Source organism: Pezoporus wallicus, unplaced genomic scaffold (assembly GCF_028554395.1).
Source record: "Pezoporus wallicus isolate ANWC-B61680 ecotype Strahan unplaced genomic scaffold, APGP_CSIRO_Pwel_v1 contig_3815, whole genome shotgun sequence".
NCBI classification, from domain to species: domain Eukaryota; kingdom Metazoa; phylum Chordata; class Aves; order Psittaciformes; family Psittacidae; genus Pezoporus; species Pezoporus wallicus.
The window spans coordinates 936,670-962,777 of NW_026637911.1; the positions used below are offsets into that span (position 1 = coordinate 936,670).

Below are 26,108 nucleotides of genomic sequence, written 5' to 3' on the forward strand. Positions count from 1 at the left end.
ATCGTGCAAACATGAAGCAACAAAACCCTGTGGTGTTCAGCTGTTGTAATTTGAAGGGTTTCTTAAGTTTCTAGGTTTTTCAGCTTGGGTTTCACACTTCCCTCTGTTTCCTTAGCACATTTGCACTGCAGAATATATCATAGCACTTCTGAGAAAATTCAAGATCCTTTTCAAGGTTCTGTGTAGTGACTGATAAGTGAGGTGAATGTGAATATTGGAAAGAAACAGACACTTATCTTTATGCAGTTTTGCATTTAAGGTTGAAGGGAAAAATTAATGACTTGCCTTCACCTTATTCTATCCATGTACCTTTTTTCCCTCTTTGCTCCCAAAGTTCTGGAATTCATCTACATGTGGAAAGTTGCTGTAACTTGCCAGCGCTTCTGCTTACTGTCTGCAGTTACACTTTTGGCTGGGTAACAGTCACAGGAACTGATTTGTCCATCAGGATGGTAGGTTTCTTTCTTTAGAAGTCATTTTCAAGACAGATTAGTCTCTTCACTTCCATGCCTAATCCTGTACTATACCAGTCTAGGAGGGGAGGGGCAGTCTGTATGCTGGAGGGCAGGGTTGCAATTCAGGGGAAGTGCAGAAGGCTGGAGGACTTGGGTGATGGAAATGTCTTGAAGTTCAGCAAAGCCAAATGTCAAGTCCTGTATCTGGGATGGAATAACCTCATGTAGCAGTGCAGGGAGGGGTCCTGAACTGAACAGAAAGCTGCTTTCCAGAAAAGGGCTTGGGGACATGGTGGACAGCAAGGTGAACACAAGCAGCAAGTGCCCCTGTGGAAAGAGACGTGACCATAGCAGAGCCATAGTGTCCTTTCTGGGCTTCATTAGCAAGGCTAAAACCACATCTTGGTGTTGCTTTTGGTCCCTTCGAAGGGAGGATTCACTGCAAGACTGGTCTTGAAGGTACATGAAATGGGATGAGTGTCAGTGGACACGAATAGGGTAATTCCAGTTAGATTTAAGGGGTTAAAAAAAATATTATTTTGGGATTTTACTATGAATAAGATCAAGCACTGAAACCAGAGATGTTATGGAATCTTAGCCCTTGGAGATGGTCAAGTGAATTTACCTCACCATCCTGATAGACTTAGACCTGCTTTGAGTAGGGAGCTGGATTCAGTTGACCTCCAGAGGTTCTTTACAGTCTAAATGATTTTATGACTTAATGTCTTCTATTTATTAAGATGCATACTAGTAACTTATTTTAGAATACTTGCAACTTATTTTAAAACATACTTTAATACAGCAGAATATTATCAGAAGAACTGATCTAGCTGTAATAAGCATGGTTTATTGTGCTTAGTTACATCTTTTGCCTTATGACAGTCAAAGCAGTTGTGGTGGGTAGCAGGGGGAATTTTAAGAAGTGAAAATAAGCAGTTAAAGGTAGATTTCTGCTGGACTATATACACCAATGCAGAAAGCTGGTCTGGAGCACAAGGATTCACTTTATGAATAGGATTGGCTCTTATGATGAGGATGAAGAGTCTGAATTGGGGCTGAAGGTAGCAAGTTGCTTTTTGACAGCAACATTTCCTAAGGCTACTAAGCATGCTCTTTATGCCAAGTTTCTTATTGCTCCTCAAGTTTTTTCTTGAGAGATTGACTAAATTGCAAGCTGTAATTTCATTCTATATCATTACAGCCCCAAAACACTCACTTTAGAACAATCCAGATTGTGTAATAGCCATGCTCCCTGTTTGATAACACAATCACAAAAGTGCTGTTGTGTAATAATTAAAGAATTTTTAAATGAGATAGAATTGGAATGTTTTTTGTAAACAGTAGGCACATGGCCCACATGCAGTTTTCCTTTTGACAGGAAGAATTTACTTAAATAATCCGAGTTTTAAAATCATCTCGTCTCAGGAGCACAAAACTGTTGTCATAGCTTTTACTGGCTTTTTTTCCTGGCCTTTCATCTAGCAGGTGTGCCTTTATACAAAAGGTACCTGTAGATAGTAGCACTGTTTCAAATCTTGGTGGATACTTAATGAAACATTAGTTAACATGAACAGTTTTGAATCTTAAGAATTTTTTTCATGTGTAAACCTTAAAGGATAACTTCAGTTTGAAATGATGAAGGTACCTGCTGTAAATATATTGTGCATCATCATACTTTGTCATCCCCACACTTGAATTCCTCCACCAACAAGCTGCTGTACATCTTAAGGGGTCCCCCATGAAAGGCATCAGTCCAGCTCACAAAGCAAACCTATGTTCACATGCAGTAAATTACAGTGACTGTGGGGGGGTGGGGGGTGGTCCCTTTAAGGACACTGAGAAGGTGAAGTTTCTTCAACTTTTTGAAGATGTAGAACTGATGCTTTTGTGGGATGATTTTTATATGTTGAAGGGAAGTGGGGGGCGAGGAGTGTTGTCATTTTATATTAGCACTTAAATCCAGGTGAAGTGATCACTGACACCACTGATGCAGTCGGTCAGTCACTGCATGCAGTCAGGTGGGCTTCAGGAGTACAAAATGAGATTTCATATCACTTCCCACAAGAGACAATTGTCAGTCAGTTCACTAAAATAGATACTGTAAAAATCATCTAAAATTCAGAGCAAGCCATAATCACTGGTGGTACTTCAGGTACCTGTAAGAATGTTGTGAGTAACATTTCCAGTTTTCTGCCATTCTGATTTAATGTGAAAGGGTTTTTTAAACAAATTATTATTACCTTTTTTTATTACTTCTTTTAGTTACCTGACATTGTCTCTTCCTAGGAGAAGTGGAAAGTTCATGTCAGTCTTTGAAATAAAAACCAAAGCATAAAGATAGATAGTTACGTGGTGGAGAGGAGTGTTCTAAAGGTCTGTCTGCTGTTACACAGTCAGTGTAATGTTGCTAAAATGTTTCTCTTAAACGGCATGGATTTCACCTTGGTTTGATAGTGAAAGGGGAAGGCTTCATTCAGGGTGTCCTGGTGACTGTGAAGGGCTGTAGTTCTAGGTAAATCTTGGTGAAGTAAACCTACTGGGTGCTTCCAGTGACCTAGAGGATTTAGTTTTTTCTGTGTGCCTGTGCTGCTACTCGGAGAGGAAAGCTTTGCTGAACCAAAATCACTGCCATAGCACTCTGCGCTGCTACTTCTCTGTATATCTAAATGCGGATTAGCTGTTTTTAGACATACGGCTTCTCTGTAGATCTAAATACATGCTCAGCAGAGCTTGTCGCATAGGTATTGATAACATGCTGTCTTCCTTGCTGAGCGAGTCAGGAGGTCACAAAATAACTGAGGTATGACTGAATTACACAGGGACTGAGCGGAAGACAGTAGAAAGCATGTTCTCAGCCCCGGGACACAGCTGGCCAGAGCAGGGGTTTGCAGTAGGTTGGCAGTAGATGAGAGTTCAAGCATGACAATCGCAAATTCTGTCGTAACTTTCTATTGACTAAGACTTAGCGATCTCATTAGTAGCAATATTTTATAAACATCCAAGAATAGTTGTTCTCTTTAAATGACATGAAGATAAGGTCCACTTTGTGCCTCTTGTTTTGGCTTGGCTTTTAAAAAAATATTTGTAGTAACTGCTAAAAGAAGCCCTTGGAAGGGGGAGAGGAAGACCAGTGTAAGATTTCCTTCCCCTTTCCTTCTTGGGAAGAAAAGCAGAAGATGGGGAAATCCTATAATTCCCCCTACTGCAAGGAATCTTTTCAAACAAAGTTTGATTTTTATTTTTTTTCTTCCAGTGAATTCATTGAGCAGTTTCAGTGTTACACTGCCAAGTTTTCCTTCATGTGTAGAAAATAACAATTTTGGTTTTCTCTTTACACGAGTGTAGCACATAAAGCTATGAATCTCATGGGGTTAAAATGTTTCATTTCTGATCTTACTTAGAGAAGACATGTTGTTATGTTTGTAATTTTGGAATAAAATTTTTAATGGTTTCAATAAATGCCTTCTCGGTTCTCATTGTAGAAATGCCATCAGAAATGAAATCTGAACACCCATTCAAGGATTTTTAATTAAAAGAGCAGGGTGGTGGTACAGGAACAGTTCTGCTGCTGGTAATGGGTTCCTTTTACAGCATGTACAAGTGGAAGAGCAGTGTGAGGAACTCCTAATCTTCCCTGCAGATTCTTCCCCCAAGCTGATGATTAATTATATAACCTTTAATATCCAGGAGAAAAACAAAATCAGATGCCTGTGAGCTGTATATTAAAATAAAGGTTTAAACAAAATCCCACCAGCAGCTTGGAAAGACACATGATTCTCTACTCCAAGTCCTCACTAAGTTTTATGGCCTAAGACTGTGCTGCCAACAGAAAGCGCTGGCTGCTGGAAGGGTGATGAGTCAGGACCAGGAATAAGTGACTGAAGGAGGTCAGGGGAAAGCGCTGAGAACACAGCATTGCCGAGACGTGGACCTGGCTTTCCTTGATCCTTTTGTACCTGTTGACAGAGAATGCAGTGTATGTACTATCTTCACTGTAAACAAACAAGATGGTAACAAACAGATACCTACCTCCTTACAGGTAAATAATTCAGGAAAGACTTCATGTGACAGCATGGCTGCATGGTTAGTGCCGATGACAGAGTGCCAATGCACTGTGCAGGAGCAGTGCATAACCTCCTGCAGCTGGAGCCATTGATTCTGCATCCTTAGAAAGGATGACAGCTGCCAGAAGCAGCAGGGTTGTGAAAATCATTACCATGACTGTCCAGCCAGCCGACAGGCTGTAAACTAACATCCTTCTTTGCTTGTATAATGCAGTCCTGATTAAACTGTAATTTAAAGATGTGAAAATGCAAAACTGCAAACCTCCAAATTAATGTTTTCGTTTTGTATGAGAATGAGCAATGCTTTGCAAAGAGCAGAACTGTCATTGCTGTATAGCTATCCAAAGATTCATTAAGTTGTTCAAGTAGAGGATTGCTATGGTTTCTCAGCAGCCTCAGCTAAGGAGTAAGCCACATGTCGGCCACTCCACACACATTTTTATAAGTACTGTATTTGTTTCTTGCTCAGTGCATCCTCAGTGGCAGGAGGGCATTCAATTCCTACTTCCCCTTGTAAAAGAGTAGGTTACATGTTAGCAGCCTAGACCAGGCACAGCACACCTCACCCATCCATGCTGCACTGATGGTATGAACTGAATTTCTCCATCCATTGTGTCCCAAAGTATCTTCTCTGTGAAGGTTTGCACTCACACATGCATTATGGCCACTGGACAAATTTGCACTTTAGTATCAAATAAAATCATAATGTGATGTAAATATATTCTATAGCGTAAGGATTTTGAAAACATTCATGAATTAGGTGATCATGATGTTGGAGCTTATCTTTTTGGAGGAACCAACCCTGAATACACTAAGCATTTATTAAGTAAGCCACAAAGATTTTTTAATGCCAACAACATGAAAGTTTAAGCTTGTTCCAGTAGATTGAGCTTGTTCCAGTGAACATCCAATGTACATGGAAGAATTCATCATAAATACTGGATTCTTGTGAGAGCCTTCACACACTGCAATAGTAAGTGCAGAAAGGTGCTGGCTGTGCTGCTCAGCTACAGCTGCCTTGGCTGAAATGGCCATGGCCTGGAAGCTGCACTAAGTGAGCTTTTAAGAGGTGGGAACATGCAGGTTATATTCGTCTAACAAGGACCCAGGGCAAGGTATGTGGAAGCAACTATTTAAGACAAGGATCCTTTTATATCCACATTGAGAGCACTTAATTGTGCCTCAGTGGTCAGAGGTTATGGTATTTAAGGAAAAAATTGTCCTGTGCCAAAAAGGCATTTATTGACCGTGTCACAAGGTGTCAACCTTGTGGTGGAATCATGAGGCTGGTTGTGGAAGGATCAAGATTCTACACATGGCTTGGACACAGCCTTCTTGTTTAAACTCAAAATAAGGAAGTGTCATCTTTGTGCTTAGGAATTAGACGTTAAAGTACCTTTTTGGAGTGTTGATATGTTAATAATTAAATTATTTCAGTATGTTTTCACATCCTTGTACAAAGAGGGCCACAGAAATGCAATGTGTTATTTGATAACAATTGTTCAGATGATGCTTAACTTGTTGTTTTTCCCCCTATTACTACTGCTTTAAGGAGCATTCTGCCTCCCGTGATGCCAGGTTGATGTGAAGGGTCAAAAAGATGATGACATTTAGATAGTAAGAGTTTATCCTACACCAAACTGCAGTTTATCTATCGGACTTAAATGAACTTTGTGTTGTATGATTTCCTTGGTGTAAAAAACCTTTTTCCTGATGATTTTTTGAAAAGAACAAAGAATTCTTGTTTGCAATACAGGAAATTTAGAGGTTTGAGCAATACATAGAGAGCAATCTGTTTGTTATTTTTTTCCTGCAGGTTTGTTTTTGACCTAACTAGGACTATTTGTTTAGAATCTATGGTTCTATGATTCTATGCCTTTCTTTCTGTGTATGTGGCAAAAGCTGTATTGCAAACTTCTTTTCCTTTCCATTCCTTCACTTCATACCGCTTCATAAATCTCCCTAAAGGATCTGAAACCCACTCAGGGCGGTCAGCTTCCAAAGCTTTGAATACATTTATTGGAAATTATAAGAAAAATATAGTCCAATATACTGTATGATTTGAATACAAAGCAAGTGTTACCAAGAATGGGAAATGTCAGAGAATTTGTGGGGTTCAAATTAAGTTAGAAGAAGCAAGGACACTTGTCTATTTTGGATTTCAACATAGTTAGATACTAGTTTCTTGTACAAATTCAATCAGTATTTTCAAAGAATATACAGTTTCAGCTGAATTACTTGCACAGATTAAAGGCACTGATAATTTGCAGTGTCCCTGCCTGGCCAAGTAGACAGAATTTGTGAGAGGTCAAACACTTCTGATTGTCGAGTAGTTACTCTATGTCTGTCTATAGATTGAAGAACCCGATTTAGACAGCTGTGTTACCTCAGATCTTGGCTACATTTTGTGAAGTGGCATAGAAGCCTTTTGCATTCAAACGTGCTTTGTTTTAACAGTAAAGTGAGGGAATACCCCTGATGTGAAAGGAGCTTTCCATTTTGACCTCACTCAGTCCTCATCCCCCCAACGAAACTGTCCAACTGCATCATGTTATATAATTTATTTGTCGATTCTGTCAAAAAGGAGAGCTTGTGTTACTTGGAGGGCCTTCATGCCAATTCCAAAACAAAAACCAATGCACACTGCCAGTACAGCAATTGCCTACAGACTTACTGAATTTCTTCACTCCTACTCACCACCAAAACCAGCTCAGGAAAAAAAATACCCCCAAATGGCTTGTTAGAAGTCAGCAGAACTGCAAGTGATAAAATACTGACATTTTTTCCCGAGGGGGAGATAAAAGCAAAATTATGTAATAAACATTATTAATAGGCTATCTCATGTATAGAGCCAGCCTTAGTGAACTGTTAAACGTGTAGGCACAGGGATCCATAAAAACATATAGCTTGTGTTAGTTTAAGCCCACATATCCCAGTACCCCACCACGTTCTCTTCATCTTCCCTTGCTCTAAAGGTTGATCCTGTAGAGGTGGCCTTCCTCTCTTCCAGCTTCTCTATGTGTTAACTCTCTACACTGTGAGAAAAGTAAATGTATGACATGGGTTAGTGTGAGGTGTCCCTGCCCATGGCAGGGGGGTTGGAACTTGATGACCTTTAGGTCCTTTCCAACCCTAACTATTCTATGACTCTTATGATATAAAAGGGTATCTATCAGCTGGTAGGATCCACCTATTTAAATGTAAAGGGTGGGAAGGAAGCCTCCACTCAAGGCTTAAAAGGAATGTGCAAAGAAACAAGACACAGCAAGTAGAGGAAAAACTTCAGGAAAGTATTCAAAGGGTGAAGCATGTTATGGAAGAAAGAGAAAAAAGAATCTGTTAAATAAGAAGAATTTTAAGAAGAATCAGAAGTACTAGGCAAAGTTAGGAGGAAATTAGAGCAGAGGTACGGACAAAGTAAATATTCCATGCCATGAATATGGGGAAGAAGTGTTAAATTTGCTTCAATGTATGGGGCTCATCAGCCGATTACGCGATTTCTGTCAGCTGTAGTTAGTGATAATAATGGGGATGGAAGAGCTGGACAAAGTAGGACGGGGAAAGAGGATAGAATAAGCACTGGTGTTTGTCTCTTCATTTTATCTGTTTTCTGTGTGTTGGCTCATTAGGAATCCCGCCTTCTGCCAAGAGAGAAACCATTTTGGTTTTGCATAGTTGCAGCCATGTGGGGGAAAAGAGATAGAGTATCCTCTCTGAAAACTTTTGTTTTCTCTCTAATGTAAGATAAGATATTTTGGGCACACCATGCTGTTTGCATGGAAATATTACAGCTGAGGAGTTAAATGGCAGAAACAGAAATGGAATAATAAGCTTGAGGAAAGTAGTCTGGTTGGCAGCTTATCAGAGGTTTTGGTTAGTAGTTGTAACAATCCAAAAGCTTCTAGTACCGCAAGTGTCTTTCTTTTCTTTTTGGTTTACTTGTGATGAGAGAAGAATGACAGTAAAGATCCGATTTTAAATTTCCAGCATGCTTATATTTTTTTTCTGCTGTGTTCGGAATGGTGATTTATTAAGTGACACCGAAGCAGGCTTGTCACTGGGGGAACAGCACAGTGCAGCTCTTGCTATCTGTCGGACAAAGGCTCCAAGCTATAATTTGCATAGGAACTCTTATGCAAAATGCCACAAATAAATAACACGATGTGGGGGTGGCTAGGACCAAGAAGTCACCGCAGTCCAAACTTCCCAGAGCTAGAGGAGAAATCTGGCTGAACAATCCTTCATTTAAACAGGGGAGAGAATACTTCTCATTCTGGGGCAGGCTGCCAGGAACCGTAGGAATCAGTTTATTACTGCTAGATTGATCTAAAATGAGGATAAAAAAATCACAGAGCATAGTTGTTCCAAGCATTATAGGTAGCTTTTGTGTCTTGGTGCTGTCAAATGGCCTGGAATATGGAACCAGAAAGGTAGCTGTTGCATTAGTCAGGAGTTTCCAACCCCAGACCCGCTTTTCAGATCCTTCCACAAGCCGCCTTCCAGGTGCATCTGTCTAACTGGCGGATGGAGAAGGTACAAAGTTCACTGAAGAATTAGAGCCTTCAGCCTATTCTTTACATCCACCTGATCTGCCCATAAAAATTTTAGTAAATAGCTGTGTGTGAACAGGGCTTGGAAAATCTAAAGCATTCATGGAGCGAAGTATGTACTCGAAAGAACAGAGGTGTGACCACTGCATATGAGGGTGTAAACGTGCCAGCCTGAAGTTACCTGATAAAGAAACTAGTAGCAATGAGGATGCTGCGTTACAGGACTCAGTGCAGATGAAGGACCTCAGGAAGGTCTGAGACCCAAGTGAAGCCCAAACCACATTTGAGAGTCATTCCCTTATAATTGACATTTAAGTGCTTTATTCAAAGCAAACCAGCTATCTCTGCTGGCTTACACTTGCAGTTTCACTTGCAGCACTGATTTAATCTGTGTGCTAAAAATCCCCAAAACTATAGCAATGGTAGGACTGCCCTGTAAATATCAAGAAGTAAGGACATTACTATTGCTCTTACAGCAATATTGTCCTCACCACACTATGCATTCCCAAAACTAACTGGCTTTCAGAACAGCATAGCTAACTACTTTTACATCTGGCACAAAGTCTGTGGGAGGTTTGCTGCAGTGTTTACTCAGATCATCAAGACATAGTGTATAGTGTTCATTTTTAATTTGTTTTCAGCCATTATTCTATTGATGAAGAAACCAGCAGGAGGAGATGTGTTAGTTAGCACAGGAGGTTGTGTTAGTTTAACAGGCAGAAATGTGTAAGAACAGTCGGTATTGAACCATCTTTCTTCAGCTGGGTGGTGGGATCACAGTAACTGGGGAATGACTTCAGTAACCATTAGACCATTTGTCACCAGTAATGTCCCTGTGTGACCCTACAGGATGTATTAGTAATAGAAAATCCTCCTTTCATGTGCAGGTGCCTACGAATTTAAACCTGCAATGCCTTCCAAAGCTGCAATCTAACCCTTGAGACTTCTGAATACCCCCATGGCTACATTCCCAGTGTCGTGTGTGCTGGCTGAGCTTTGCAAGAGCTCACTGTGTTCTTTCACCTGGAGTCCATCCTGCATGGTAGGCTCTCTCTGAACCTATTTGTGAGAGCTGGCACAGCAGAAAAACAAAAAAAAACAGAGGGATGTCTGCAGATAGCCTGAGTCCATGCCCAAGACATGCAGTGGCAGGGTTATGTCTCTCTGATTCCTGATTCAGATCTAGGATTTGAACCTCAGCATCTCACCTCTCAAGAAAGCACCAGGGTGACTTCTCCTTCTCCTGTTTTTACACTTCCTGAATGATTTTTGGAGCAGGTCTGCCCCAGCAAGCTTGAGATTTGTTCCCTTATAATCAACATTTAAGTGCTTTGTTCAAAGCAAGCCAGCTATCTCAAAGAAAAAGAAGCAGACTGTTGACTGAGAAGCCAGAAACCCAAACACAAATATTTTCTATACCTTGTGTACAAAACAGTGCAGTTTATGGGAAGGTTTTGGTTTAACCAGAACTCTCCACCAGTGTAAACAGAGTGACAAAGTGGATTTATTTTGACTGAGGTATCAGCTAGTGATATCTGAGACATATGAGATATCTGCAATGGGAATCATTCTTAGCATAGCTATGCTAATTGCTAACCTCAGGTGGTTGGCTCAAAGGGTGGCTTTCTTCTACTATTTGTTTGAACAATTTACACAGTATTGCAGAATTTTTCTTATATATCCAGGTCTCATGCTGGACATGTATGATATATGGGCTTGAAATATATATATATATTTACCTAAAATATTAAATTATTTTAGCTGCTCTGGAATGTCTTATCTGTTAAGCTACTACTTGCTTTTGTGAAAGCTTTCTGCTTCCAGAGTATGTTGCTGGAAGATTGAAAAAGCAAATCATAGAAATCAATAAATTTCTCAGTCAGTATTGCATGTATTGCAGTGTCAAATGCAAAACCAGTTGCAGACAATTTGGGGTTTAATTAAACGCACTGCAGCTACCTCAGCCAAATTTCTGTCCCAGAATAAACTGACTCTACCAGGTTAGATAGTAAAATAACATTTGTCATGTAATTTTGATATGGCCTCTGTTCTGCTGGATCTTGGATTGTATGTTCACAACAGTTTATCAGCCCAATTACATTGTCCATAAACAGGCCCAGATCTTCTGTCCTCAGGCTTCTTAAGCAGTTTTAGGCCTGTGTCCATCTCACTTGGCCTTTCTGTGCCAGCTCAGAAGAACCACCACTCATTTCTCCAGCTCAGGAGAGGTGTGGATTTACTGGGGTGAGTTCACTGAAGCGCCACAAAGATGATTCAGAGACTGGGGAGCATCTTGCATATGAGGAGAGGCGGGGGGATCTGAGACTGTTCAGCACGGAGAAAAGAGAGCTTAGGGAGATCTTATCCATGTGTAAAAACAAGTACCTGATTGGAGGGAATGAAGAAGAGGGAGCCAGTCTTCTCAGTGGTGTGCAGTGACAGGGTGAGAGGCAGTGGTCACAAGTTAAAAACCATTACATTAAATCTGAACACAAACTCCCTAATTTTTAATCTGAGGATGATGAAACACTGTCACAGGTTGTCTAGAGAGTTTTTGGATTCTCCCGCCTTGGAGATATTCAAAAGCTATCTGAGCAATCAGCTCCAGGTGTCCCTGCTTGAGCAGGGTGGTTGGAGTAGATGACCTCCAGAGGTCCCTTCCAACCTCAGCCACACTGTGATTCTGTCATAGTGCCCTTGTACATGAGACTGCTGACTGGAAACGTGCCAGTACGAAACAGTGCAACTTGCCAACATTTAATAAAAAGTATGACATGGCCATGCAGCTATGGCAGAGCTAAGTCAAGCCCCAGAACTTGCTCAGAGTGCATTCTCCAAGATCGGCATGATACAGTGCTTCTTGCCATGGATGGAGGTCCAAGATCTCCACTAGTACAAACCATCCACATAAGGACAATAGTTTGGAATGTCAAAATAAGTTGCTCCCGGCAACTTATTAATAAGCAAAATAAGTTGCTCCCAGCAAAATGAATGTGGCCAACATGTGGCACAGCAACATGATGAGCTCTAATGAAGGTCTGGAAGCAAGTTTGGTTTGGTGCGTCCTCTGGAGACAGAGGAGAATCCTGCTTCTATTGTGAACATCTGAGTCATACCCTGGGCACTAATATGAATGGAAGGGGTTCTGGAGGAGTCATCTTCATTCAAAGATAGTTTGTGTTTTGCAGCTCTCATGAGGGAAGCATAATGTAAGAATGACGAGCACAGTGAATGAGTGAGAAAACCATCAGTGGTACGGAGAAATCTGCTTTAAGTCTTGTCAGCAGTTTCATGCTTCCACTCTATTGCTATTACTGCCACTGGTAAGAAAGATGATTTGCTGCCTTCCCACCTCATCCAGCAAGCAGTCACATTACCGTATCAGTGTTTCAAATGAAGCAGATACCAATACAAAGCATCTTGGTCTGGGCTTCCTTTAGCTTGGGAGATTTTCATGCCCCAGGGTGTTACACTGCAATCTGAGGGTTGCCTAAGATGCATGCAAGTGGGTGAGTGAAGCTCAGGAAGCACATTGGTGAGTGTTCTCTTTTTGACCATTTTCTTATCATTGACTTGTGAGATATTTTTTAAAAGCCATGAAACAACAAGTAGGTCTAAGCCAGTGATGCAGAGGCCTCTGCTTCCCCCCAGAATGCCCAAAAGCTGACCTTGTGTGTTCTATGGAGCTGCTCAGGAAACTGTTGAAGGAGTCCCACTGCGGGTTACAGTTACTGCATCCTAAGCAAAGGTATTGAGGTGGCAGTGTAGTGTCCCAGCTGCTCTCCAAAGAGCCACCATAAGCCAGATACTGCTCCCACCAGCAAAGGGTTTGGAAAAGTATGGTCACCACGTGCGCTTACCTACAGCCACTCTGTCAAAGAACAGACCCACATTCACCATTTTCTTTTAAACAAAGCCTGGAAAGTTCACGTCTTTCTTCTGGGGAACAGTTGGACTTCATGATCTTAAAGGTCTTTTTCAATCCAGTTGATTCCATGATTCTGTCATTCTGTGCAGTAATTTACAGGCTTGGCCATTCAGCCAGAGAGTACTCAAACCCATCTTTACCCTCTGTGTTTAGTCACATCCACATTTCCTGGACAAAGCCGTGTGTTTTCCTAACTGGAAACCAGCAAGAGATGCATTGTTTCTTTCACTCACAGCAACTTAATCATTATTCAAGGCCAGGTTGGACAGGGCTTTGAGCCCCTGGTCTAGTGGAAGGTGTCCCTGCCTGCGGCAGGTGGCCCTGTGGCAGGGCGGCTGGAACTAGATGAGCTATAAGATCCCTTCCAATGCAAACCACTCTGTGACTCTATGATTGATTATGGACAGAGTGTGTCATGGGATGATTGCTCCAAATGAGCTATATAGCTGTGGGCTCTCAGCCTCCTGTTCTGAAATGTTTTTGTGGCTTGACGCATGTAACATTTTATGCAGTAACTGATGAATGTATATGCACATCTTCTGGGGGGGCAGAAACCTGAAACCTGAAATCCAAGCATGGCTCTTTCCTAGGCTGTGGGTTCCTTTCTCCTGCTTCTCTCTAATTTAACAAATCCTGATTTCCTTCCTGCATAGGGGTCCCGATGCCATAGGGGTGGTATAGATCGCCTCCTCTCCACCCTGCCTTTCTGTTCTAATTACTTAGGACACATTCAGAGATGAAAGTTTTCGTATACTTGGGCAAAAGAGGGAAAATTGTTATTGTGTGGTATGAGCATATTGTTGCGTCTGTGTCTTTGCAAAGAAGTCACCACAGTTGGGTTTTGCAGGGAAACCATTCCCAGCTATTTTCTCAGAATGTGTCTGATAAATCACAGAGTCATGGCTAGGGAGATAGACTGAAGTCATTGATACACATTTTGCATTTAAGATTTGAGAATGCTTGTGTCAGTGAGGGCCTCAGCCTTCCAGATTTGCTGGTTTGAGGTAGAAGCAAAGCTTTGTTCCTCCAGGATCTTTGAAATCAGGCTAAATGGTGCCACTGAGTTCAAAGTCTCTAGATGAGAAGCAAGCTAAAAAAGGGGGGGTTTAAATTATTGTTATTTCCATTTTGGATTTAGGTGTATTGACTCAGGTGAGATTTAGTTGCAGACATTCAAAAATGTTCCACTTGACTGATCCTTAAGTAGTTGTGAATGCTCCATTCCTGACAGTGCTCAAAGCCAGGCTGGACAGAGCCTTGGGTGACATGGTCTAGGGTGAGGCATCTCTGCCATGGCAGGGGGATTGGAACTAGATGATCTTAAGGTCCTTTATAACCCAAACCATCCTATGATTCTATGATTTAGCCCTTAGTTTCTATCCCACATATATATATATATATGTATATATGGAATAAGATACAGCATCTTATCTTTTCCTAATATTGAAAATGCATTTTAAGTTTTGAAGGTGACCCTTTGGTGAGGACACAGCAATAGCATAAGATTAATTCACTTTTAAAAACCCCTTGCCTGAAGCTTTCCCAACCACATCCCTCTGCATCCCTCACACTAAGCAGATAAAATGTGGATTTTGATACTGGCACAATTGGTTACTGTGCAAGAGGCTGTTCCCCAGAAGGACTAAACAGTGAGGAGTGGACTCAGGCCCAGTGTTATTATTAGTTGTATTTACCAAGCCAGCTATCAGTCAGAAAATATTCAACTGCCAGCTGTGGGCCAAACCAGGACTGGGGTGAAGGAAGGTTTGGGAGTGTCATGAAGGCACTGCAGATGATCAGTAGCTTTTTTTAGACTGGGGCATGTGATATGTAATATTCCATTTGTTAATTGTCATGCTGGCTTAAACCCCAAACCTTGAATTTTCCCCAGGGAAAGAAGCTGACATTCAATAATGAAAATCATCACTGAGGTCCAAGTGAGCTGAAAATATCCATTAAAGCGATGATAAAACTTCAGTGTTAAGTTCAGGGAAAGCAAAGTGAAATATCTGCATTTGGCATGCCGTCACTTACTCTCCTGTTTTAAAGGGCTCAGTGGAGGAAAAAAAAGCTTCTAAACAAAAGTAGAAATTAAAGGTAGACAACATCTAGATTACCATACGTTTCATTCTGCCAGTGCATGACTGAGTTCTTTAATTCTTATTTAAGTCTTTCAGTCTGTAAGGCGCATGATTTATAGGTTTTTCTGCTGATCAGCAGAAGATAGGCATGGTTAAAGACTACGGCTACTCACATACTGTGGTTCATGCTTTTGGCTCCAGCCAGGGCTTCTCAGCCCTTGGGGTGTTGTTGAAATGGCAGACATCACAGTTTCTCGGCCCTATTTTCTAATTTAATTTTACTCTGAAGAATGGTGACCTTAAATTTGCACTTTTTTCTGCTTATGGCTTAGCTCTAACTTACTATAAGGACAGATATAAGTCAAATTTTTGTTCCAGAAGAAAGGTATGATACACCTTTCCAAAACTTGCAATGAAGCAAAAGCTGGCATTCAGCTCCCATGGCGATTAGCAGGGTATAGAGCCCAGACAAAGCAGGATTCTAATGTGGTTTATGCACTTCTTAAAATTAAAAGCTGTATTTTGCGGCTCTCAACTTCTGAAAATATGTCCTTGGGTATAACTGTGCAGTTCTTCTGACAAAATAGGATGTAAGCTCTTTTCTTGCCCTTTCACTGGAAACCTTCATTTCTGGGCTCAGGTATTTGTCACAACAACATGTGAAGGGCTGGTATCCTGAGCGCAATGAGATCATGCACCCGTTTCCTATTGGTGTCACTATCTACTGATCCTTTGCTGTAGGATTATCTACAGATCCAGGCTTTCTTCTGAGCTGAGCTAAAGGAGGTCACAGTGTTTTGGAGAGAATGCTCATGTGTTGCCTTTTAATATTTTCTTTCCTGAACTTTGTTAGATATATAAGACAAGGGGTAATCAATGATGTGACAGTGGAAAAGTATAATATTCTGCAGATTATGAAAGTTTCTTGAAGATAGGCTTTTATATTAATGGATGCAATTTCACTTCTGAATTTCACTGTAGATTAACTACACAAATTGTGGGATTTTATCTGGGGATTCTTAACTGTCCAAAATTCTTTTTAAACTCACTTCTTTATTATCATCTGGCAGAGATGCTTCTTGTATAATCCAACAAATATTGCAAGCACTTTATTGCTGTATAGATATGCTGAAGAAAGCATGTGCTTAGCCTCACAATATTTAACACTTAGCCTTTATTAACATTAACCAGTAAAGGTCTCTAAATTGTACTTGGAAGACACCTCCAAAGCCAGTTTCTAAATTAGAAGGTTATTCAGAAAAGATGTTCATAAAATGAATCATAGAATGGTTTGGGCTGGAAGGGTTGTTAAAGATCATCCAGTTCCAACCCCCTCCCTGCCACAGGCAGGGACACGTTCCACTAGACCAGGTTTCTCAAAGCCCTGTCCAACCTGGCCTTGAACACTGCCAGGGATGGGGCAGCCACAGCTTCTCTGGGCAACCTGTGCCAGTGTCTCACTACTCTCACAATGAAGAATTTCCTCCATATATCTATTCAACAGAAACGGTGGGAAAACAGGGTAGATGTCTTGAAGAGATATCCTTAAAACAGATGTCTGAAAGAGACATCCTTTAAAAGAGACATCTTTGATCTCAAGGATGTCTTTTTTAAAAAATATCTTAAATATGTTCTTTATCATCTGATTTATAGGTGTTAAAGAAACAGAGGAAGTGCAAATTAGAAATAAAAACTAAACCATATGTTTAAAACAGAATATACCATCAACATATAATTCAATATATTAAGAGATGCATACAACCAAACATACAAATATATTTAGATATAAAAGGGAGCTTATAAGAAGATGGGGTGCACAGAGAAAAACCAAGGTGCAACGGTCACAGCTTGTGAAGAGGAGAGTTCTCTCTGAATATATGGGACAAATTTTCACCATGAGGATGGACAAGCACTGGAATAGGGCACCCAGAGGGGCTGCGGAATCTCAAAACTCAACTGGAGAAGGCCCTCAGGAATCTGACCTCACTCTGAAGTTAGCTCTGCTTTGAGCAAGAAGTTAAACAGATGGTATTCTGAGGTCCCTTCCAAGCTCAGTTACTCTATGATCTTGTGCTGATGGGTTTATATGTGTATCAGAGATAAAGCAGTGAGATTGTGTACATCTTAGGGCACAGGATGTAAAATCTACGTATAAGGGTGTAAAAACTTATGTAAAAACCAATTCACATTACATCTTTGCATTCCACGTGTCCTTGTAAAGCCATTTTTCTGAGGCCATATTAGAGCAAATTTAAACTCATATATACATGTTGCAAACCTCTACTCTATGGTTAGGGTGCAATGAAAAGTGCTGCAAACCAGAAAGCCTGAACTGTCCTGGTATAGGTTAGTTTTTCAGTAATTTTCTGATACAAGTTGATGGCAAACTGAAATCACCATTCTCCAAAAGAAGTGAATTATCTGCAGCTGACAAGATGGAATTTGAACTTCACCTTCAGAATGTGATATCCACAAATGAGCACACTGGCTCTTGCACACTCCAAGAGAAATACGGTGTCCACCGCTGGCAGGCAGGACCTGATTGTCTTGTGCTGGTCCAAATGGGGAGAGGAGGATACATATCATTTCGGGCATGCCTTTCTCATTACTTTTTCTGCGTTCCCTTTTTTTTTTCTACAGAAAAAAATTAAACTCAAGAGAGCTACAAAAGTTATTTTAGAGATGTTACCCCTTCTTTCCATTTGCTTCTCTGAGCTCTTAATGAAAACCTCCAGCTTTAATGGATTTTTTCTTCTCCAGGAAAATGCTCATGGATACTGCTGGAAGTGTTGCATGAGCAAAGCCTGCACAAGCCTGTGAAAAAGTAGGAGTTGGATTGTGTTTCAGGGAGGCATGAGAGTTAGAAGGAAGACAGTCTTTCTATGTAAGAGAATTTAGTTAGATTTGCTTCTAGTCACAATCTCTTAATAACTACAGTCTTCCTCCATAAGGCATTGGGTATTTTTGCTGAGACAAGACTTTTTTTAAAATTAGCCTAGTTTGAAATCTCTGTAGACAGAAGAATTCAAGGTAGTGAATTCACTGGCTTAAACAGATGATAACTTTTAAAGAACATTGTAGCTTAACATTAAAACCAGACTAATTACTTCAATCATTTTATTTCTTCAAACTATGGAGGATTTTATGAGAGTTTGAGGGGTTTTTTTTTGTGCACTGCGTTGCAGAGATACCAGGTGGCTAGGTAGTGTTTGAGGGGAAGCTACGTGAGTGCCTAAAAGGTGCATGGGCCAATCTTGTTTTGGGAACTCATGGTTTTTATAGGATTGCCAAATCATCCAGACTGGCAGGGATCTGGGGAAGGCCCCCATGCAACCTCTTGCTAAAAGCAGGATCAGAAGAGTCCAGACTAGGTTGCTCAAGACCTTGTCCAAGGAAGGCAAGTCCACAACTTGGACCGGTGAGTATTCACCCTCACAAGGAAAATTACTGTCTTCTACAGCCAGTGCGAACTTTTCTCCTATTTCAGTCCATGACCACTGTCTCCCATTCTTCTGCCCAGAACCTCCATAAGGATCTTGGCTCCACCTGCTCAGTAACCTCCTCATAGGTATGGGAAGGAGCTATTAGGCCTCCCTCAAATCCCCTTGTCCTGGTTTTTGCTAGGATAGAGTTAATTCTTTCCCTAGTAGCTGGGGCAGTGCTGTGTTTTGGCTTCAGTCTGAGAATAGTGCTGATAACACACCAGTGTTTTAGTTGTTGCTCAGTAGCATTTACCCTGATCAAGGACTGTTCAGTCTTTCATGGTCTGCCACTGAGGAGGGGTACAAGAAGCCATAAAGGAGCAGAGCCAGGACACCTGACCCAAACTAGACAAATGGGTATTCCATACCACAGCACCTCATGCCCAGTATATAAACTGGGGACAGTCACCCAGAAGGGGCTGATCACTGCTTGGGTTGGGCTGGGTATTGGTCAGTGGTTAGTGAACACTTGTGCTGTGCATCACTTGGGGGTGTTTATTTATTTTTTTCCTCTCTCTATGTGTTTCCTATTATTATTATATTTTAATTTATTTCAATTATTAAACTGTTCTTATCTCAACCTGTGCTGTTTTTACCTTTTTTTCCAGTTTTCTTCCTCATCCCACTGCAGATGGGGGGGAAGCGAGCAAGTGGCTGTGTGGTACTTAATTACTGTCTGAGGTTAAACTAAAACACTCCCCTTCCTCAGAGTGAAAAAACCCAGGTCCCTCAGCCTTCCCTCACATGGTTAGTACTCCAGCCACCAAACATGGTGGCTGTTCATTGGTCTTGCTCCAGTTTTGGGAGACCCAAAACTGGGCACAATGTTCCATTATTGTTATTTATTATTTTAGATCACTTTTGAAAGAATTAATGAAAAACATGCATTTAAACAATTTAAAGGAGGTAAAGATTATCTTGGAAATAAAGAGTTGGAAGCTGGATTGTGTATAAATTTATTTCAAGTTTAGATGTAAAACTTGCCAGGATAACTCATTTCTTCCACTGAAAATAAAGATACATCTCTTCTACTGCAGTGTAAAGACTTACATATTATTGCTGAAACTGGCCTTAGGAAAGGTCATGACTTCAGTTCAAAGGAGATGAGTTGCCCAGCTACAGAAATAAGGAGAAATCTCTTTTAAAATAAACTTTGGTATTGTTCATTTTAAGATCTTTCTCTGCTATGTGATGAAGTTAGGATACTTACAGATCACATCATATGGAGCCCAATAAAGAATGGAAAGGTTCAATTACTTTATATTGCAGAAGCAGCAGTACTTTGGCTTTAATACAGCCAAAGTGTAGAAGGTAAGGTCTTTTACAGTCAGTGAAACATCTGTGGAGCACAACACATAAAACTGAATTTTCAATGAACAGAACTCTAGTCCTATAAAATATTATGATTTTTGAACACTGTAACGAATCGTCTCAGCACTGCTCAAGTACATTAATTTGGTTGCTGAGACTTTTGAATAAACTACATAAAATACACCTCTACTGAGCTATCCCCACAGCTAAAGCTGTTGCCCAGACTCTCATCATCTGGTATTTCAGTCATTGCCACACCATCTTCTTGGGCCTTGACTAATGCTTTTTTCTATGATCATGTTCAGTGAACACACTATTGCTCAGGTAGTTTTCCCAGTTCCTCACTTTGACAAATTCCCCCCTAGAATGCACGCAGGGTTCATTAGTGCCCCAGTGTTGCATGATGGTACACATGCTGTGTCATGCCTACAGTGAACTCCTCTCTGTTGATTTCAGGGGGACTACAGGCACAAAGGCCTACCACATCCTATGGAACCCATCCCAGTGCTTTTTCCTTGTCTGCTCAAGCCCACTCAGTCCTTTCCTTGTGACTGTAAACATATTCTGGGCTCCACAGACTTTAATTTGGCTTCTGAGCCACTGGCACCATTCTTCCCAGGATTTTTAAACACTGTTTCTTAATTATATCTCAAAATTACTTTCATTCTTCTTGATTTACTGACCATCCTGAACAGCTACCTATGTGCTCGAATTCTTTTTCTACATTAGTTCTTGTTCTCTTCAGTGTTTGCTTCCTCTTAATATTCCTTCAGAAGATCACCCAAAAGGGATGCTCTGGTGATCCTCACCCACTTTCCAGCTGCCTGACAGGGGCTGACTGGTACTTCAATGTCCTGTTTATCTCCTCCTTCTACCCTCTACCTCTGGGTAGTCTTCTCTGAAAACACAAGTTCAGATATTATTTCTGTAATGGTGACTAATCATCTGAGACCTACCTGCAGATTTAAGAACCAAACTATATTTGATCTGTATCTAGAAAGAAGATTCTTTCCATGCAACCTATTTTAAAACATGAATTTTCCATCCACTGTACTGTCAAAACTGTGATCCATATTCTTACTGCCAAATATCTTGCTTTTTGCGACATTCTGTGAATTTAAATCCAGTTTAGCTTGCTGTCTGTCTAGCTTTGTGTTCTTAGCTATTAACTTTGATTGTAATAAATTTTCTTGCGTACTTCCACTGATTCTTCCTCATAATATGAAGCATAAGCTGCTTGTCTTCTCTTTGAAAGCAGTTCTTGCCTATCATACCTCATGCAGTATTGAGAGTTCACCTCCAATCACCATTTGATCCAGGATGCAGGTGTCCACCACTCAAACTCTGGATCTTTCATACAAGTGCTTTCATACTGTCTCCTTAACAGTCCAACACACCTAGAAAGATCTCTTGATAAATAATTTTAAAATAAATAAATAATTATATTCCTTTAAAGTTGTCATAGCTGTGTTTCCTCCCAAAGTACTGAAAATGCCACTCCAGCTCAGATGCCTGCCTGTTACAGACCGACAGTGTCTCACTGTCTGCAGATGTTCCCTGCCTGCTGTCCCTCGATGTAAATCACATGAAACAGTCACAAGGAAGTAGCTATGTCCTGTACTTACACGGCGTGATAGGATGCTAGCCCATGGCTAGCCGTGCCAGGTATAACAGGGGCTGCCTGTGGGTGATCTAGCCTGGATGCTGAAATCCCAGCAGCTCCTGAGGCTCTGACTGCAGGCTTCCTCCGCAGAGCTGGCTTCTGCCTGGGCTACTGCCTACCCCATTACACATAGGAAAATCTCAGTGCTGAGGCTTACTCCTGCTCTTAGAATCTAAGACTTTCACTTGGAGATACCTTCCTCATATTTACTTTTCCACGTCTTGGAGCCCAGGGGGGGAGAAGGGTGACAGGCTTCCTCCTTAAGAAATGGGGCAATGTCTGAGACCTGTTTCCCCTGAAACCCAGTACTACATGTTGAGGGACTTAACGTCAGCGTCAGCAGGGCACCTTTCTGAAAGTCCATTTATATTTTTATGCATTTCAGACACATCCAGAAATGGAGTTGTGTTCATGGTGAGGTCTTGTTATCACTGTTTAAACAAAGGACTCTAAGACACATCTCCAGGTAACTGTTGTAGACAAAGCCCTGTAAATATGGGTTTGTAGACCTGAAAACAGTAAAGGAGACAACTTCCTGGAGCACTTACAAAGCTGTGGTTAATCCCTCTGATTTCCCCTTCTTCTTGTAGTCTGATGTCTCTCTCCCTTGCACTACAGCTTGGGGGGATCTCTAGGGTGGTCGTATGCTTTTTATTTCTGCATCAGAAAAGTGTAACCATGTGCTGTAAAGACAGTGCCAGTGCAAAAAGTGTCAGTCGCAGGTACCTGTGGCACACAACCTGTCACGTGAAGTTAGAGTGGATATGGGGACTACACATCTTGGAGAACTCTGGTTGCCAGTAAACTTCATGCACTAAAGTAAATTATGGCCTCTGTTGCAACAAGATATATTGTAAAGTTTCACTGTGTAAGTAGATAGGGGAAGTAAAGACCACAAACCACATTTAGACATGCCTTTGTTTTTGCACTCTTTCCCATAGCATCCACTCCAAATCCAGTCAGAGACCACTGACACTGAGCTAGGCTGACCTTGGCTGACCTAGTTCTTAGGTCTGTGTTAATTATTTGACAGGTCACATCTCTAAAATTCTTAGGTTATGACAACACTGAGAGGTACAGGTGCTCTGTGTAGCTCAGTGGGATCTCGTACACTGTAACCCCGTAATGACAGTTACAATAAATGAAGACTTGACATCAGAAGATGCTGTAATGTGACTTTACAAAACGTTTACATTTCATACTAGCGATTAAACCTGTACATCACTACTATTGTACAGTAAGTAAGTGTAAAACAGGGCAGCCAAGGGGTTATTTATAGTAGTGTCTGAGAAGTTGGGAAACTCAGGACTGAGTTTTGATGCTGTCTCATACATCCTTTTTGATTTCAAGGGAGTTATTTAGCTTCTTTGTAACTCAGTCTTCTGTCTGGAAACTGAGGGTACTGATGCTTCTGTGCTTCAGAGGGATATTATACTAATAAATACAGTCAAAATTTCTGGGGTCTCAGGATGGGATGGTAAACACCATTTATCTGTGGTCAAATTGTCTGGGCCACGGACGCAAAGCCAGCTGGGGTCTAACATGATTTATTAGCTCAGGCACAGTGCCATGTGAACACAGTTACGCTCCTTCTAGAGTCAGCTCTGGTCTGGAAAGCGTACATCTGCTCTGGTGAGAACCTACCTGGCTCTATCCTGAGGCAGCTCAGGTACTTCGGCACCACATGCCCACAATCAGAATTGTCGGTGGGTGTAAAGGAGCAGAAACACCAAGCTCAGAGCCAGTCTGGATCCAGCTGGGTTTATGAGACCTGGCAGCTCTGTCAGACCCAAGCTGCCTCCCCAGCTTCCACACCTTCTCTGTGGTGTCCTAGGTCTTCTGGGGCTCATTATGTCCAGCACCACAAACAAGAAGCCATGGTTTGTTGATACCTGCAGTGCTGGGGTACAGGCTATGAGTGAGGAGCAGAGAAATCAGATAGCTCTGTGGGGTCAGTGTAATAGATGCTATGAGAATTAACAGGCCCTCCTTCATCAGAGCTAAGTTCACCTGGAACCACTTGGATGGTCACTTGCTCCATCCTCTCTCATGTGCATTATTGGAGCTCCTGCTTTACCAGCTCCACAGTACCTTTGCCAAGTAGAGATGTGGCTAGAAACAGCTAAAAATAAAAAAAAGTTGTACTTCAGGAAGACAAGAGCCATGTTCCCAGGACAATGAAAATGGCACTTTATTTGGAAAGTATGAGCTCAGATTTTAAGAAGCCAGAAGAAAAGGAGGGGAAAATAAATGGATAAAGGTCTTAAAGCCAGGGATGAAAGAAGGAAACAGAGTTAATTACCAAACCCTGCGGGAAGAAAAATAAAATAACAAAAAAGGAATAAAAAAGTGGGAGAGCAGCGCTGAGGATCAGCTTTCCCGAGGCTATGAGCAGTGCAGGGAAGCGGCGAGGAGGCTTTGCTGGAGCGGGAGAAGCGCGCCGAAGGAGGTAAAAGCCTCAGCAGCTGCCGGGGGGGGGGGGGGGGGGGGGGGGGCTCGGGGCGGGCGGGCGTTAGGGCCCGGCGGAGGCAGGGTCGCGGGCGCGGCGGCGGCGGGCGGCGCTAGGGCCGGGCAGGGAGGGTGGTCCCCCGGCGGCGGCAGCGCTACCAATGGACCGCGGCCCCGGAGGAGCTGGAGCCCGGGGGGGAGGAACCGGCGCGGACACCGCCTGCATGCGGCCGCCGCCCGCCCCGCCGAGCCCGCGGGGGGCTGCCCCGTGGCGCGGAGCCGGTGTCCGGGCCCGGCGGCGGGGCCGTGACGCCGAAGGTCGGGTGGGGGGGAGCGGCTGCGCCCCGCCGTGCCCGCGACCTGAGCGCGTGTGGGCGGGGTGCGCCCTGCGCCGCGATAAATAGCGCTGTGCCGCGGCTGACAGCCCGGGCCGAGCGGCACCGCTGGCCGCCGAGCTGGGGATAGCTGCGCCCCGCGGTCTGTGCGCGCCCCGCGGCAGTGCTGCTTCTCGTTTTGTTTCTCGGGGAGAGCCGGAGCAGGGGGCGGACCGGGAGAGCCGGAGCCAGGCTCTTTCCCCTTCTCCCTCCCTGCGGCGCACGGGAGATGCTGGAAGCTGCAGCGAGTTTGCAGCGCCTGAGAAGTACGGCGAGAGCCGTGTGAGCTCCTGCCGGTCCCCGCGGCTGGCAGCCGCTCGTAGTTCCGTACGCAGTCGCCCCCAGCCGCCCCTCGCTGCCGCCGGAGCAGGCTGCCCACCCCTCCGCCCAGGATGCAGTTTCGCCTCTTCTCCTTTGCCCTGATCATACTGAACTGTATGGATTACGGCCACTGCCAAGCCGGCCGCTGGAGACGCAGCAAGAGAGGTGAGTAGCGCCGCCGCTCTCCCGGGTCGCCCGCCCGGGTCAGTGGTGCCAGCGGGGCAGCAGAACTGCGTGTGCCCGTCCCCTCCTTTCGCGCCGGGGCAGCACCGGCAGGTGAGCTGTGTCCGCTCCGCGCAGGCACGGCGAGAGGGGGCGCGGGGCTGTACGGGCGTGGGGACCCTTCCGCGGGGCTGCTTCCCGCTCTCCCGCTGGGAGGCCGGAGCGGGCAGAGCGGCGTGGCCCCTTTCTCGATGGGAAGTCTGCTCCGCGACGCGCTGCCGGGGCCGTCGAGCGGTGAGTGCAGTTCCCCGCCATTCCAGCTCTTTAGGACGTGTCGTCCTTCTCCCCGCGGGGCCGGCCGAGCCGGGGCCTCTCCGGGAGCTGCCCGCCGCGGGAATGGAGCTGCCGGCCCCTCTGCTGCCGTGAGCCGTGGAAGCGGCCGGTCCCGCCGTCGTAGCTCACGGCGGCCCGAGGTTCGCTGTTTGCCCGCGCCGCTCAGGCTTGTGTCCCCATGCGGCGAACTTTGAAGAGCATCCCGTGCAGCATCCTTGGGGTGACCGTGTTCCGAGGCAGGAAGGCGGGCTCTCCCCTGTCCGCCCGGTCCCGTCCCCGCCGCTCCCGCAGTTCTCGGCGGCTCAGCTCGGGATTGCCTTTAAGGCGGAGCGAACCGCGCCTCTCCCAGCAGTAAGGGGTGCCTGTGCCGCCAATTTTGGCTAAAGCAGGCAGATCCCTCTGAGTTAAAAAGAGAAACGGTGCGTTAGAGTTTAATCTGTTTTTCCTTAAGTGCTGGTGTCGGGATTACTGGAGTTCAGGAGTCGGAGCGGTGAGATGTGCCAGTACAGCACCCATGTGGACGGAAAGGTTACTGCAGCTCTCCCAGCTGTCAGGGCCGTCTGATGGGCTTTTCTGCTTCTTTCCTTTTTTTTAATTTTCTCTTAATTTTTTTTCCCTTCCTGTTTTTGGGCTTACACGTTCAGTATAAATGTTTTAATAATACAAATATTTCGCTGACCCCTTTCCTATTATTTTCTCAGCCATGTCTTCCCATTTCTAAAGTTAGCTGAGGTTATCAGGTGTCTCAGCTGCCGAGACATTCATATTTCTGAAAGAACTGGACTTTTGATGAAGTTATTTGGAAGGGGAAGGAGCTAATATCTCCTGTGTTAAGCCAGTACATATAGCACTGAAAGTGTGAAAGGGCAGTAGTCTGCACTTTTATACAGATGTCACCCTTCAGAGTACATACAAATAAAATTGTGAAGCAGTTTA

The 26,108-nt window shown here is 43.3% G+C and overlaps 1 protein-coding gene across 2 annotated transcripts in view; it reads left to right on the plus strand.

Annotated features, from left to right (window-relative positions):
• Positions 1–24,523: 24,523 nt before the first annotated feature.
• RSPO2 (R-spondin 2) overlaps positions 24,524–26,108 on the plus strand; it is a 102,853-nt gene continuing 101,268 nt past the window's right edge. For both annotated transcript variants that reach the window (XM_057408207.1, XM_057408206.1), the window contains exon 1: positions 24,524–24,842. In XM_057408207.1, the coding sequence (XP_057264190.1) occupies positions 24,749–24,842 (94 nt within the window). In that variant the 5' untranslated portion in view covers positions 24,524–24,748. The remainder of the gene's footprint in view (positions 24,843–26,108) is intronic.